This window comes from Phacochoerus africanus, chromosome 2 (genome assembly GCF_016906955.1).
Source record: "Phacochoerus africanus isolate WHEZ1 chromosome 2, ROS_Pafr_v1, whole genome shotgun sequence".
NCBI lineage: Eukaryota > Metazoa > Chordata > Mammalia > Artiodactyla > Suidae > Phacochoerus > Phacochoerus africanus.
Window position 1 is genome coordinate 5,714,624 of NC_062545.1, and position 12,796 is coordinate 5,727,419.

Below are 12,796 nucleotides of genomic sequence, written 5' to 3' on the forward strand. Positions count from 1 at the left end.
AGCTGTGTAACCTGAGGCCTGCCCTTGGCTTGTCCCGTGCAGGCAGGCTTTCATCCTGACCAGAGGCCCACCTTTGGCTTGTACCCTTCAGGCAGGCTTTTTATCCTGACCAGAAGCCCACCTTCGGCTTGTACCCTTCAGGTGAGCTCCCTTCCTTGGTTAGGAACCTGCCTTCAGGTTTTTCTGCTGTCAGGCAAGGTCCTTTTTTCGAGTCTCTGCATCTCCTCAGCTCCCCACATCTGAATGCCCAAATGCTGGAACATGAAAATGACCGTTGAATCAGACATGTGGAGGTGCTACCAGGAGCCGTCTTCCAGGGTGGGTTCCCAAAAGAATGCAAAGTAAAAACCTGCGGAGCAGGACTGTCAGAAATTTGCAGTGCATTGTTTTATGCGGAGAAGAGGGATGGTGGAATGTGAAGACAAGGTCTGTTGGTTTAGGTGGGAGAGACGACAGTGACGTGTCTCAAAGTAAAGAAGGAACTGCCTCACCGAGGGACATTCAGAGATAGGCGGGGTTACGTTTGGTTGCCACAGTTATTAGAGGCCCTCCTGATATTTACTGTAGAGCTTGGACCATTCTCTCCTGAGAAGCAATTGTCTCGCCCGAAAAGCATTGAGCCCATTTGTATGCAGTGGTCTATCAATGCTCAGTCTTTATTTGGTTCTCTCAGCAAAAATATCTAGGCTCAAAAATATCCATGCCATCTAAAACCACTTCCTCACCAAGCCTTTAATAAGTCCTGGATTTCTCTTTGATTGGCCTATCTTAGGTCACCTCTATTCCAGGGACTCAATCACTGTGACCTGGGGAACACCAGGCACTGACTGGTTTATGCCCGTCCTAGAGGCAGTCATTATGACAAAGAGGATGAGGTTGTGCTGATTAATAAGAGTTCACCCCGGTGTTGGGGGTGGGGGAGGGCGAATCGCCCCCCCCTCCCCCCGGATCCCATGACTGCTCTCAGCGCAGGAGAAGCATGATGGCGCCACTTTCAAGGCAGTCAGAATCCTACAAAGACCATAATCTTCCATGAAACTGTTGTAGTTTATATATATATAATATATAAAATCTCTCCTGATCAGATAGGACAAATAGAATGGCCTTGAGAGAAATGTAAGTGCCCAGCAACTTATGACTCCTTCCCCTCTTTACTCCTAGTTCCTTTCTTATCCTGTGGGTCTGCTGAACCCTGGTCAGGGATAACAAAAAATAAGGGTGTAGCGAGTTCCCATTGTGGCTTGGTGAATTACAAACCCAACTAGTATCCATGAGGATGCTGGCTTGATCCCTGGCCTTACTCAGAGGGTTAAGGATCTGGCGTTGCCACGACCTGCGGTGTAGGTCACAGATGCCACTCAGATCCTGCATTGCTGTGGCTGTGGGGTAGGCCAGCAGCTGCAGCTCTGACTTGACCCCTTGCGTGGGAACTTCCATATGCTGCAGGTGTGGCCCTAAGAAGAAAAAGAAAAAGAAAAAAATGTATGTATTTCATTATCTTATCAGTGTTTTATGATGTTTATTGTTAATACACATTTTAGATAATGTTCAGTGATGTGGTGTTTTATTTCTCATGCTATTGAAGTTGTCGTTAAAACAATATTTCCGAACTTTTAATTTATAATTAAATCTCAGAGAATAGAGGTAAGCTAAATTCTTTATTATGTCTCTGTTCCTGGAAGTTTTCTGTACTGCATGAAGAGGAGCAAACCAGAAGAATAGGTTACTTAATTTAGCTTCTACTCGTCATCATGTAACCTATTTTAGTTACAATGCAGACAATAGAAGCTGCTTTAATTAGTGCTGCTTCCTGTAGGTGACCAAAACTAGGGAACTAGTTTGGAAGTACAAGCTTACCTTGTACCAGGAGTACAAGGTCTGTACTAAGGTCTCTTTCCAAAATTTCCTGATACACCCATAACCTCAACAAATCTATCATAACTACTGTATATTTTAAGGTTGTATACGTTATCTACTTGTAGCGGGTTAGGAAGCTAAGAATCCAGGTAACCAGGTATCTTTTCCTAAGAAATGAAATCAGCAAGTGGCACAACCAGGATTCCAGCTTCTCTCTTCCTGGCTCTAAGGGCATTCGCTTCCTGTGACTCTTAAAGCCATGGTAGAGGGAGGGTTTTGTGCTCCCTCCTCTCCTCTTTTAGGAATCATGGCTGGGATTCCTGGGCTAGAACACACAGGACATTACGCTACCGCCATTAAGCATGGGCCATTTTTCACATAAGGGCATTTGGTTATTTATCTGGCCACTCTAAGATGCTTTTTCTTATCCACACCCATGTTTTCGTTGGCCAGATGCCTGCTATGCGTTTGATTAGTCTTCCCATCATAAATTCATACTGTATTTCTGACTTGCTGCTCAAAAATACTCATTTATAAAGTGTGGATATGATTTATCCAACTTGCATTTAAGCTCATAAACTTAAATTTTCTATTTTTAAGGGGGGAAAAAGGGCTTTTAGATAGTAATGACTTGATTAGTGGTGCAGAGTTATCTACCATGTTTTTTGAAGATTTGTTCCCTTCAGTTTTCTTTATAATTCCTGTCCTTTAAGGTGAAATTCCCATGATCTGAACCCCTGGAGGAAATCAGCAACATTAGATCTCCTGAAATCAATCTTCCTTCCTTCCTTCTTTCTTTCTTTTCTTCCTTCCTTCCTTCCTTCCTTCCTTCCTTCCTTCCTTTCTTTCTTTCTTCCTTCCTTCCTTTCTTTCTTTCTTTTCTTCCTTCCTTCCTTCCTTCCTTCCTTCCTTCCTTCCTTCCTTCCCTTCCTTCCTTCCTTCCTTTCTTTCTTTCTTTCTTTCTTTCTTTCTTTCTTTCTTTCTTTCTTTCTTTCTTTCTTTCTTTCTTTCTTTCTTTCTTTTTGTAGCTTTGGTATAGTTTTCAGCTGCTTCTTCCCATATTCCACCCCAGTGGGATTTTACATTAAAAAAAAAAATCTGTTCCTACTAGTAGAAAATCAAATTTAGAACTGGGGCCATAGCTTTTGTCCTTTCTAGCGCCTCACTTGTTGCCATGTCTTGTCTGATGAACTGGTCGTCTTATGGCCTCTGATCTGAGGATACTGGGGATGTACCTCCAGGGCTTCCAAGACATTTTTATTTCTCCTCCTCTACATTTACCAGTGTCGCATGACATCTGCTTAAAAGTACAGCAAAGCTACCATTTCCTCTGCAACTGTTTTTTTTTTTTTTCCTTTATCAGTTTTCTTAATTTGCAAAACTTTTGTCACCTCTAGTCCTTACTCTTTCTAAATATTTCTCTGCTGGTAAAATATGTCAGGTTTTTGCTCTTGTGGTGTCATGTATGGCACCGACTGTCAGTTTGGTGTCCTTTTTATCTCATCGTGTATTGTGACTATTGCTCACTGTTCTTTGCTTTTACCTCCTTATTGGAGCTTTTATTTTTTTAAACCTCATTTTCTACTGCTAATCTGTATAGAGACTATCTGAAGTATATTAGAAAAGGCCTTTTCAGAGGGTTTTCTTTTTTACTGTAAGGAAAAGGTGTGTGGACTTTACTTCTAACGCAATTTCAGGCAGTATGTTTTAGTAGAAGTGGAGTGGGGTTTAGAGGTAGATTGAACCAAAGTTAAATTTCGATCCCATTACAAAGTGGCTGATGTCCTTAGGAAAGTGATGACAGTTCTCTAGGCCCTGCCTCATTTGCTTTTCTATCAAATGAGATACTGCCCTTACCCGTTCATCAGGAGGTTTAAAAGCAGCATGTGCCAAGTACAACTTCTGCCCCACGGTAACTGCTCGAATATGATTGGCATTATAATTTTAATTTTATCATAATTATTATTTGGTGGGCCATCTCACATTTGAATTGAGAACGAGTACGTGATAATGCTACATTTAAAGGAGAAGCAGCAGAAAATAAGCTATAGTGCCTGGCCTTGAGGTGTTCGTAATCTTTTAAAGAAGATAAAATATATACAAAAATGTCTAAGACACATTCAAATATCTGTTGCTTTCGAAGGTAACTATGAGATCATTGTAAACACTATAAATGTTACTTAGCATATCCTGAAACACCCTATGTGGCTTATTTATATTTTGAAGATTAGAGAACTGGAAGTTAAGAGGAAAGATTACTGTGTTTCCCCAGTTGGCTAAGCTGATAAGGCACCTACAGGAGTCAGTGAACAGGTCCTCTGACTTAGGAGGATGTATCTTTCCCCTCTGCTATACTGTGTCCATGAGAGAATGTGGCAAGTCTTGTAAGACACACACAGTAAAAGCCGCTGGAGCCCTGAAGAGGTGAGCTCAGTGTTGACGGGGCTGATGGTGAGAGGCCTCTTGGAGGAGGTTACGTTTGAGGTGGCTCATGGAGGTGAACAGGCTTTCAACAGGCAGAGGTGAGGAAGGAAGTGACGCGGACAAAGGCGAGGAGTGGGGGCAGGAGTTTTCTGCGATGTGTTTTGGGGGGAGTATTTAGTTTAGCTGAGTACTTGCTGAGACTAATGGAGAAAATTCTGGAATATAGGTTTGTGCCCGATGAGAGGGATCTTGAGTTTTTCTCCCCAGTGGACAGGATGAGACTTGAAAAGGTTTGAGGGCTGTGGCATGATCAGAGGTCTAGATTAAAAAGGTTTACTTTGCACGACAGTGTCGGACATTTTGGAAATGAAGAAAGTATATTAAGACTCCAGTTGGGAGGCTATTGCAAGAATCTAGACATGAGGAAATGAAGAAAGTATATTAAGACTCCAGTTGGGAGGCTATTGCAAGAATCTAGACGTGAGGTAATGAGCATAGTGACAGAAGGAATGGAAAGGACAGGACAGACCCGAGGGACATTGAAGAAGTGATATGGAAGTTGGCAGTGAAAAGAAGCACGTGAAAAGACGGAGAGGTTCCAGCCTGGGTCTTGAGGGGAATATTGGTTCCAAAAAGAGAAATGGTATCACTAGTTTCAGAGGAAAGGGCAAACACACATCTCCATAAGACCCAGTAAAGCCTTGTGGCTGGGGCCACCCATGCCTAGGGCTCTTAGACACACCCTGGTGGGTCTTTAGTCTATAAAGTGGCTTGAGTCATTTTTCTGTTGCTACACCAGAAGTGCTAACACAATGTCTTTGATTTTTTTATTAAGAGGAGCACCGTGGAGGCAGTGTGAGTTAGTACAGGCTGTCAGAGCTGAATCTTTCTGCTAAACTCATGGGAATCTTACAGTTCCAATCAAGCCAATGTTCTGCTTGAGTCCCTCTGTTTCTCAGGATGGATGTCAAAGGGAGCATGCAATTTTGTTTGTGGGTCACTGACTAATATAGGAAAGGGCAGTCCCACAGGGAAACTCCATTTTTCTCCCAATGTTGTTTCACAGCATTAAGTTTTATGTTGTAGGTGGAAGAAAATGTATGCTATTCATTGACGGCCGGGTGAGGGGTAAATCAGTTCAGAAATGTTGCCATTGCCATTTAAAGGTTTCGAGTAATGCTCACTTTTTTTTCCCCTCCCTTCCCATTTTCTTGGTCAGTGTTTGTCAGGTTCAACTCCAGCCATGGTTTCCCAGTGGAGGTCGATTCTGACACCAGCATCTTCCAGCTCAAGGAGGTGGTTGCTAAGCGACAGGGGGTTCCAGCTGACCAGTTGCGTGTGATTTTCGCAGGGAAGGAGCTTAGGAATGACTTGACAGTGCAGGTGAGTCTCCCTGGGTGGATGGTTCCTGGGTTGCATCCAGCTCCATTGCTTATGCTGCTTCTGCTGCCAAGCTGACATTCATGCCCGAGATGTAATAGAATAAATAGTGCCTGGGGATTCCTTGAACTTTACTCCACACCGCTTCATTAATTCTGACCTTCTTAATTATGCATTAAAACAGCAAGCAGGAAGGGTTGGAAGAACACCTCTGAGTGTGAGAGAGAGAGAGAGAGAGAAAGCGAGCACACAAACTGGGCTCAGTGCATAAATGTTTACTGACTACAAGAGCAGCAAGGCACAATTTCTGTGTCTGTTCAATTTCTACCTTACTTATTCCATTTGAATCTTAATGAAAAAAGATGCAAATAAATTGTTCCAAATCAGGCTGCTCGGCCACTGTGCTGTGAGGAATCCGTAACCCAAGTGTGACCCCTGGAGGATGGTCCTAGGTCTGCTGCTGTGGCTCTCGAGGGGAGGGAAGGGCTCGGCTCAGGGCTCATCACAAGCCTTGAGCACCCCTGCCCCATCAGAATCCCAGTGCCGAAGGAGACCAATGCACCGCAGAAGTCCACTTCCGTGTTTAATTTCTCCAAGCTTCAATAACATTTTCCCTCCACTGGGCCGCTGAATCATTAAAGAGGGAGCGGTGTGTGTTTTCTCTCCTGGCTCTGCCGCTTTCAGGGCACCCCACCATTCTGTTAAAGGCTCGGTTATATCCTTTTCATCTGAGTGTTTCATTCACAGCAGTGATGTCTGTAGGAAAAGGGGAGAGCTGGGTAGGGGATGGAGGAGCCAGGCCATCACCTCCTCCCCCTGAGTCCTGTCACTTGTTATTGAAGCCAGCAAATAGAATTCCGTATGGACTGAAGTCATTCTCTGACAAGGCGTGAGACCAGTTGCTTCCTGTGGGTGGTTTGGGTGATGCTGGAGAACCGACTGATGCGTTTCCCCCCTTGCTTAACCAGCAGAGATTAATTGCACTTGTGTTTGCAGCTGTGTGGGGGCCGCGGCTGTGTCTCTAGGCACAGTCCCCACTTTATTGACGTCCTATCACTGTCTCTTCTTGGTGCTGAGGTTTACTGCTTTGTGAAATGCTTTGGAATTGGGGTGTACAAAAGAAGCTATAGAAATGCAAATCGCTCCCTCCTTCTGCCTCTCCAGTGAAGGCAGGAGGCACGTGCTCACTTTGCACAAACTGCTGTGCTTTGCTTTTAGGCAATTTGTTTTTATAAGGGAAGTGCCTATGCTAAAAAGTGTTTTGATTTTTTTTTTTATTTCAGTCAACTAAAAAGCTTTTTACTGTACCTGCCAACCCCTAAATCCAAGAATGTTTCCTTCATAAATTATTTTGAAACATCTCCTTGAACCAAAACATTTTATGTTACCAGAAGTTTTGAAGTTTTAGGTTCTAAAGTGTCTTACATCTACCATTAGAGCTGATAGATTAGACTAATTGCTATAGACAATAAGCTTTTTTTACAGAGATAGATAGATAGATATAGAAATATATAGATAGATAAAGATTCTTTATTTTGACTAACACTTCCAGTGCTCTGTGCTTCTCAGGGAATCCCAAAGAAAGGCAAGATGGAGAGATCGCTGTTTCCTTAAGGCCTCTAAAATCAGAAAGACATGTTAGGTTAAGCCATACGCTATAGGTTAAAACTATCAGCAATTTCATGTGGCTCAACCTAATAGCTATAACGTGAGGATGTCAAAAATGTTGACTCTGCCATATGGAAACTGAAATACAAGCATTACAAAGTTTGAAAGGTGGAGAAAGTCGCCAAGAAAGACTTCATGGATGAACTGAAACTCGAGTAGGATTCTGGACATGGAGAATGAGCGTGGAGTGTGCTTGGGAACAAGCATAGGTTCCTATTCTTGTAGAGCCCAGAGGAGATGCTGTAGATGGGGTGAGAAGGGGGCTGGGAGCTCTATTTTATAGTGCTTTGATTGGTGTGGCATTGAGGTTTCATGCATGGGAAGCCAGAGTAAAACTGGGTTCCCTGGAGAGAAATGGGAACCTGGAGATCCAGTGTGATTGTGGGCAGGATGAGGAGTTTTATACGTGACAAGAGTTAACACCGGTGGGAGATGCTGGCAGGCAGTTGAACATAGGTGTGGAGCTCAGAGCTGGCTGAGATAAGTATTGTAGTTACTGAAACAGATTTAGTTTCCCGGGGCAGAGGAGAGGCACAAGCAGTTCCTTATCTAGTAGGGGAGGAGCCGGTAAAGGGGCGTCATTCATCCACATGACATTTCTTAAGATAGTTTGGAAAAGGAAAGCACTGGTAAAGAAGAGTGTGTGCTGTGGAAAGATGGAGGGGGATGAGGAAGAAAAGAGCCTTTGCTCTTGGTGACAGTGCTGATGACTTAGGGACCTTCAGGACACCAGGTCAAGGCTGTGGTTGGAGGAAGCCAGAGTGCAGGCATTCAGCCTGAGTCCTGGGACTGTGTAATGGGCAGGGCTCAGCCGGTTAGCAAGGGATGGAGAGACAGAAGGGAGTTCTTGGAGGAACAGCAGGTCCTACTACGCCACGTTGTACACTTCCTAGCCTTTGACTGTGTGCATGGCAGACTTTGATAGAGTTCTGATCAGTTCTATAGTTCTAATCTGAATTTCCTCCGCTTAACCTTATATCCCAGGCATTTTCCATGTTGCTGTATAATCTTCATTTCTAGGTGTCTGGATATTACTGTCTAATAAGAGTGTTTATTTGTAAGCATTTCAGGAGTATCTGGTTTTTAGTATTACAAATTAAGGTGAAACAATTTCTCTAAATGTGTCCTCTAAACTGAGAGAATACAGCCTCTCTGTTTCAGTTTGCTTATTTGTAAAATGGGAATAAAAATAATACCTACCTCACTGGGGTTTATGAGGACTGCGGTAATTTATGTAAAACCCTTCAAACGGAGAGTGGCATGGAGGTAACTCTACAGAAATGTGAGTGTTGATCAGCATCCTGTCTTCATTCTTAGTAGGCGGTTACTTCAGGGTCTAAGCGATCACCTTAAATGGCACAGGACAACTTTCCGTCGGGAATCAGGATGAGTATATCTGCAATAATTTAAACAGTTAAGGCGATGGTAATAGGATGCATATTTTATTGGGACAGTAAAATGTATGCGTAGGTAATATTTACACAGTTAAACTAAAAAGCTCTGTGGAGTTTGTAAATACATTTTTGACCTTTACACATACAGCTTTTACTTAACCATAGTAGAATTTGAATTTAGCAAGCTTAAAAAGACTTAAAATTCCTCTAATATTAAGAAAAAATAGACACCTATGGCTGTACCATTCAGCAAACACTCGTCATGATATAATTGCTTTTAAAATATATGTTTATAAAGTGGATATCTGCCACACACTATATTTGAAGCAAATTGGAAAGAGTTCTTTCCTCCTACTTCATACGCAGTGTTTCTGTGCTTGTTTTTGTTTTCCCTGCACCTAGAAGTCTTCGGCATATCCTTCACAGTGAATTGATTATTTTTCTTTGTAAAGACTCTTGTCAGCTCTTGCAATAGAATATTCGAGCCCATTCAAGTCATGAGTCATTCTTGCTCCTACCCTCCAGTTCTAACACACTGCGTATCAAGAATCCCTACCTAATTTTTAATTTATTATTCAGATTTATACAAGGAAAATAAAGGTGTAATGTAGCTGTATATATCAGAATTGTTGACCTTTTTAATTAGAATAACTTCAAATTACAGGGACTTGAGAATCACATAAGATTTTGTTGGAGCAGAATTCACTGTATTCACATGGCCTGTATTATTTAATATTTAATAATATGTTAAGATCCATATAGGTTTACTAGTCAGTGTATTAGGGTCTGCCAAAGAAACAGAACCAGTATTATTTATATGTAATGAATAGATGGGTAGATAGGCAGATAGGTAGATAGATAGGTAGTGATGAGATTAGGCCCCCCAGGGATGGAGGCTGCAGTCATCAGGTTTAGTGTTGGTCTCAGTCTGAAGACCTGAAAACCAGAGAGGCGATGGTGTAGTTCCAGTCTGAACGCTGGTTGGCTCAAGACCCAGAAACAGCTGATGTTTCCAAAGGCTACAGAAATAAATAGATAAATAAATTAAAGTCTCAAAAAGTAAACAAAACAAAAACAAACAAAAATCAGTGTCCCAGCCAGATAGATGGCTCTTGCGCAGGAGGAATTCCCTTTGACTTGTAGGAAGATCAGCCTTTTGGTTCAGGTCTTAAACTGACTGGTTGGGACCCACCCATGCTGGGGATAGCCATCGGATTCACTCAGTCACGGATTCCAGTGTTAATCTCATCTGAACAAACGCTCACAGACACACCCAGACTAATATTTGGCCAAACGTCTAGGCGGTCCGGTCCATGGCCCAGTCAAGTCGACACATAAAATTAACTACCGCAGCCAGGATTTGAGAAACCTCATTACATTTTATTAATGTTAGAAGGAAGCCTATTCTATTTTATTCTCTTTGTAATAATGTATTATATACTTAAAGGAGAAAATAAAATATGACTGTTTTACATAGCAATTTTCTTTATAAAAGAATTCATCCAGATGGATGGTCAAAAATTCCTTTTAAAGTATTCAATTTTCAGAGTTCCTGTTGTGCTCAGCAGAAATGAATCTGAGTAGCATCCCTGAGGACGCAGGTTCGATCCCTGGCCTTGCTCGGTGGGTTAAGGATCTGGCATTGCCGTGAGCTGTGGTGTAAGTCACAGATGTGGCTCAGATCTGGCATTTCTGTGGCTGTGGCATAGGCTGGCAGCTCCAGCTCCAATTCATCTCCTAGCCTGGGAACCTCTATATGCCGTGGGGGTAGTCCTAAAAAGACAAAATAATAATAATAATAATAATAATAATAAAATATTCAATTTTGTGATGTTTAAAATGTGTATACACATTTCATGAAATAGGTCTTTTTTGCAATAAATATTAAAGGATATGCATTTATTACACTTATTTTTCTAAGCTTTATTACATGACAAGATCTGAGTTTGGAGGACCAGAGACATTAGGACTTTAATAGCCTAGGTTGTAAATATTAAAGAAAAATAAATGACCCTAAAAAGCCAGATTATTTAATTGGTTATGTATTTAGTGATACACACTAAATATATTTCAAAATTTGTGAATAGTGAAAACCAGCTTTAATTGACAAAGTAAACTGTGTATAGTGACTAACAAATTCAAGTTTTGGAAATTCCGTAAGAATATTTACCTGTTGGAGTTCCCATCATGGCTCAGGAAAAACAAATCTGACTAGTATCCATAATAAGCTGGTAAATTGTTTTCATTTAAGAGTTCTATAGAAAAGACTAGGCAGTTACACATTCAACTGCAAATTTGCTGGTTGTTTTATTATGTTGTGAAATTGACAGAATATTAGAATTCTTTGATATTCCTATACAATCTTAGAATACACGTTTACCACCATTTAGGGCCATTATTTAGTTACCTTTATAGATGCTATACTTTACAGTATAAGCACAAAACATGTAAGAGAAGTCGCTGCTGAGAAAAAGAAAATGACCCATGCACATGAACTACTTAATGTTTCCACTAGCAAATGCTAAATAAAATCCTTGGTGTGCTGAAGAGAAGGTGGAATGGCAATGGTGGTGTATACACTTGTTGGAATTTTCCCACCTGTTTTCATTATCTTTATTTGTTTTTCATAGTGGTCATAGATAATGTGACCATTATAACTTGCCATACAAATTGGGAAAGAGAGAGAGAGGGAGAAAGAAAGAAAAAGAAAAGAAAAGAAAAAAAGAGAAAAGAAAAGAGTTCCCTTGTGATGCAATAGGTTAAGGATCTGGCATTCAGTGGAGTGGCTCAGGTTGCTAATGTGGTGAGGGTTAGATCCTTGGCCTTGGAACTTCCACATGCCAAGGGTGTGGCCAAAAAGAAAAGGGATGAAAGATGGCTCTATTAATAATCATTCAGGACAGTATGCTGAGAAGATAGAAACTAATGGTTACCTGAGGAACTAAACACTATTTCTAACACTTAAGAGTCTCAATTTCTTTTAGAGAGAAATTGGTTTTTTGATGCTTTCCCCAAGCACTTTTGGATAGTTTAATAATAGCATAATATTATTATGAAAATTTTTATAGTAAGCAGTAGTTTTATCTTTCCAAATGGTAAAATACATGTTTAAGATTATAATCTAACTGACATGACAACATTTTAATCAGTTTCATGGAATTATAAGTTCCTGGAGGATATGTCCATAGGCCAGTTTGATAAGCACTTTTTAGTATAATTGATTTCTTTATACATTATTATGTTTTATTTGTTATCAGCAAGATTTTAATATTTTTTAAAAAGTAAAGAAAAAATTGGAAAACATACAGATGACAAACAAGGGTGGTTTGGCATAGGTTTTGTTTCTGGGAAGATGAAATAGACAGACTTTTATGTTGGGCATTTCATATAAAACAAACATGTGAAGATTCCAAAAGGTGTAAGGAAAAATGCAAACTAGCTAGGACCTCAGGACCCAAGGAACAATGCAAGCTTAAATTCCTTGGATTTTTTTTTTTAACCAAATATATCTAAGACTTGAAGCTGCTAATGAAACTAGTACTTGGAAATACCAACATGTGTAGAAAGAAAAAAGAAAAAAAAAGTCCCAACAAAAGTTTGCTCTTTATTCCAAGGATCAGGGACAGAAACTACAGAATCTTTGGAACTACAGAAACTACAGAAAACTCTTAGCCAATAACTGCATTTTTCTAGCTAAACACCACAGAAAACCAGTGGCCCCACTGTAGCCCCCACCAACAATAAGGATGACCAAGTGGAGAGCCTGTGTGACCTCCCTTGTGAGACTGTAAAGATGTGCCTCACACACCTGTTGGGGTGCTATCAGAGAAGACTTCTACCTTTATGTGATGACAGTGAAGTCCTCCTCCTTATCCCTTCAGGGCGGTAACAGATGAGTTCTAGTGGAGAATCAGGACTTCCACCATTTTCAAGCAGTAACAGAGCCACACTCCTCCACAGTGCCAGTGGAGACTGTATGTGGGGCTAGAACATCACCCCATCACAGAAATAATGAGGAGTCTCTGCTTCATGTCAGGTGTCAATAGATATCAAGTACAGAACTTGGATTTCTA

The 12,796-nt window shown here is 41.1% G+C and overlaps 1 protein-coding gene across 3 annotated transcripts in view; it reads left to right on the plus strand.

Moving 5' to 3' along the window:
* PRKN (parkin RBR E3 ubiquitin protein ligase) overlaps window positions 1-12,796 on the plus strand; it is a 1,272,474-nt gene that overhangs the window by 228,495 nt on the left and 1,031,183 nt on the right. For all 3 annotated transcript variants that reach the window (XM_047769780.1, XM_047769781.1, XM_047769779.1), the window contains exon 2: window positions 5,501-5,664. In XM_047769780.1, coding sequence (XP_047625736.1) covers window positions 5,501-5,664 — 164 coding nt within the window. The remainder of the gene's footprint in view (window positions 1-5,500; window positions 5,665-12,796) is intronic.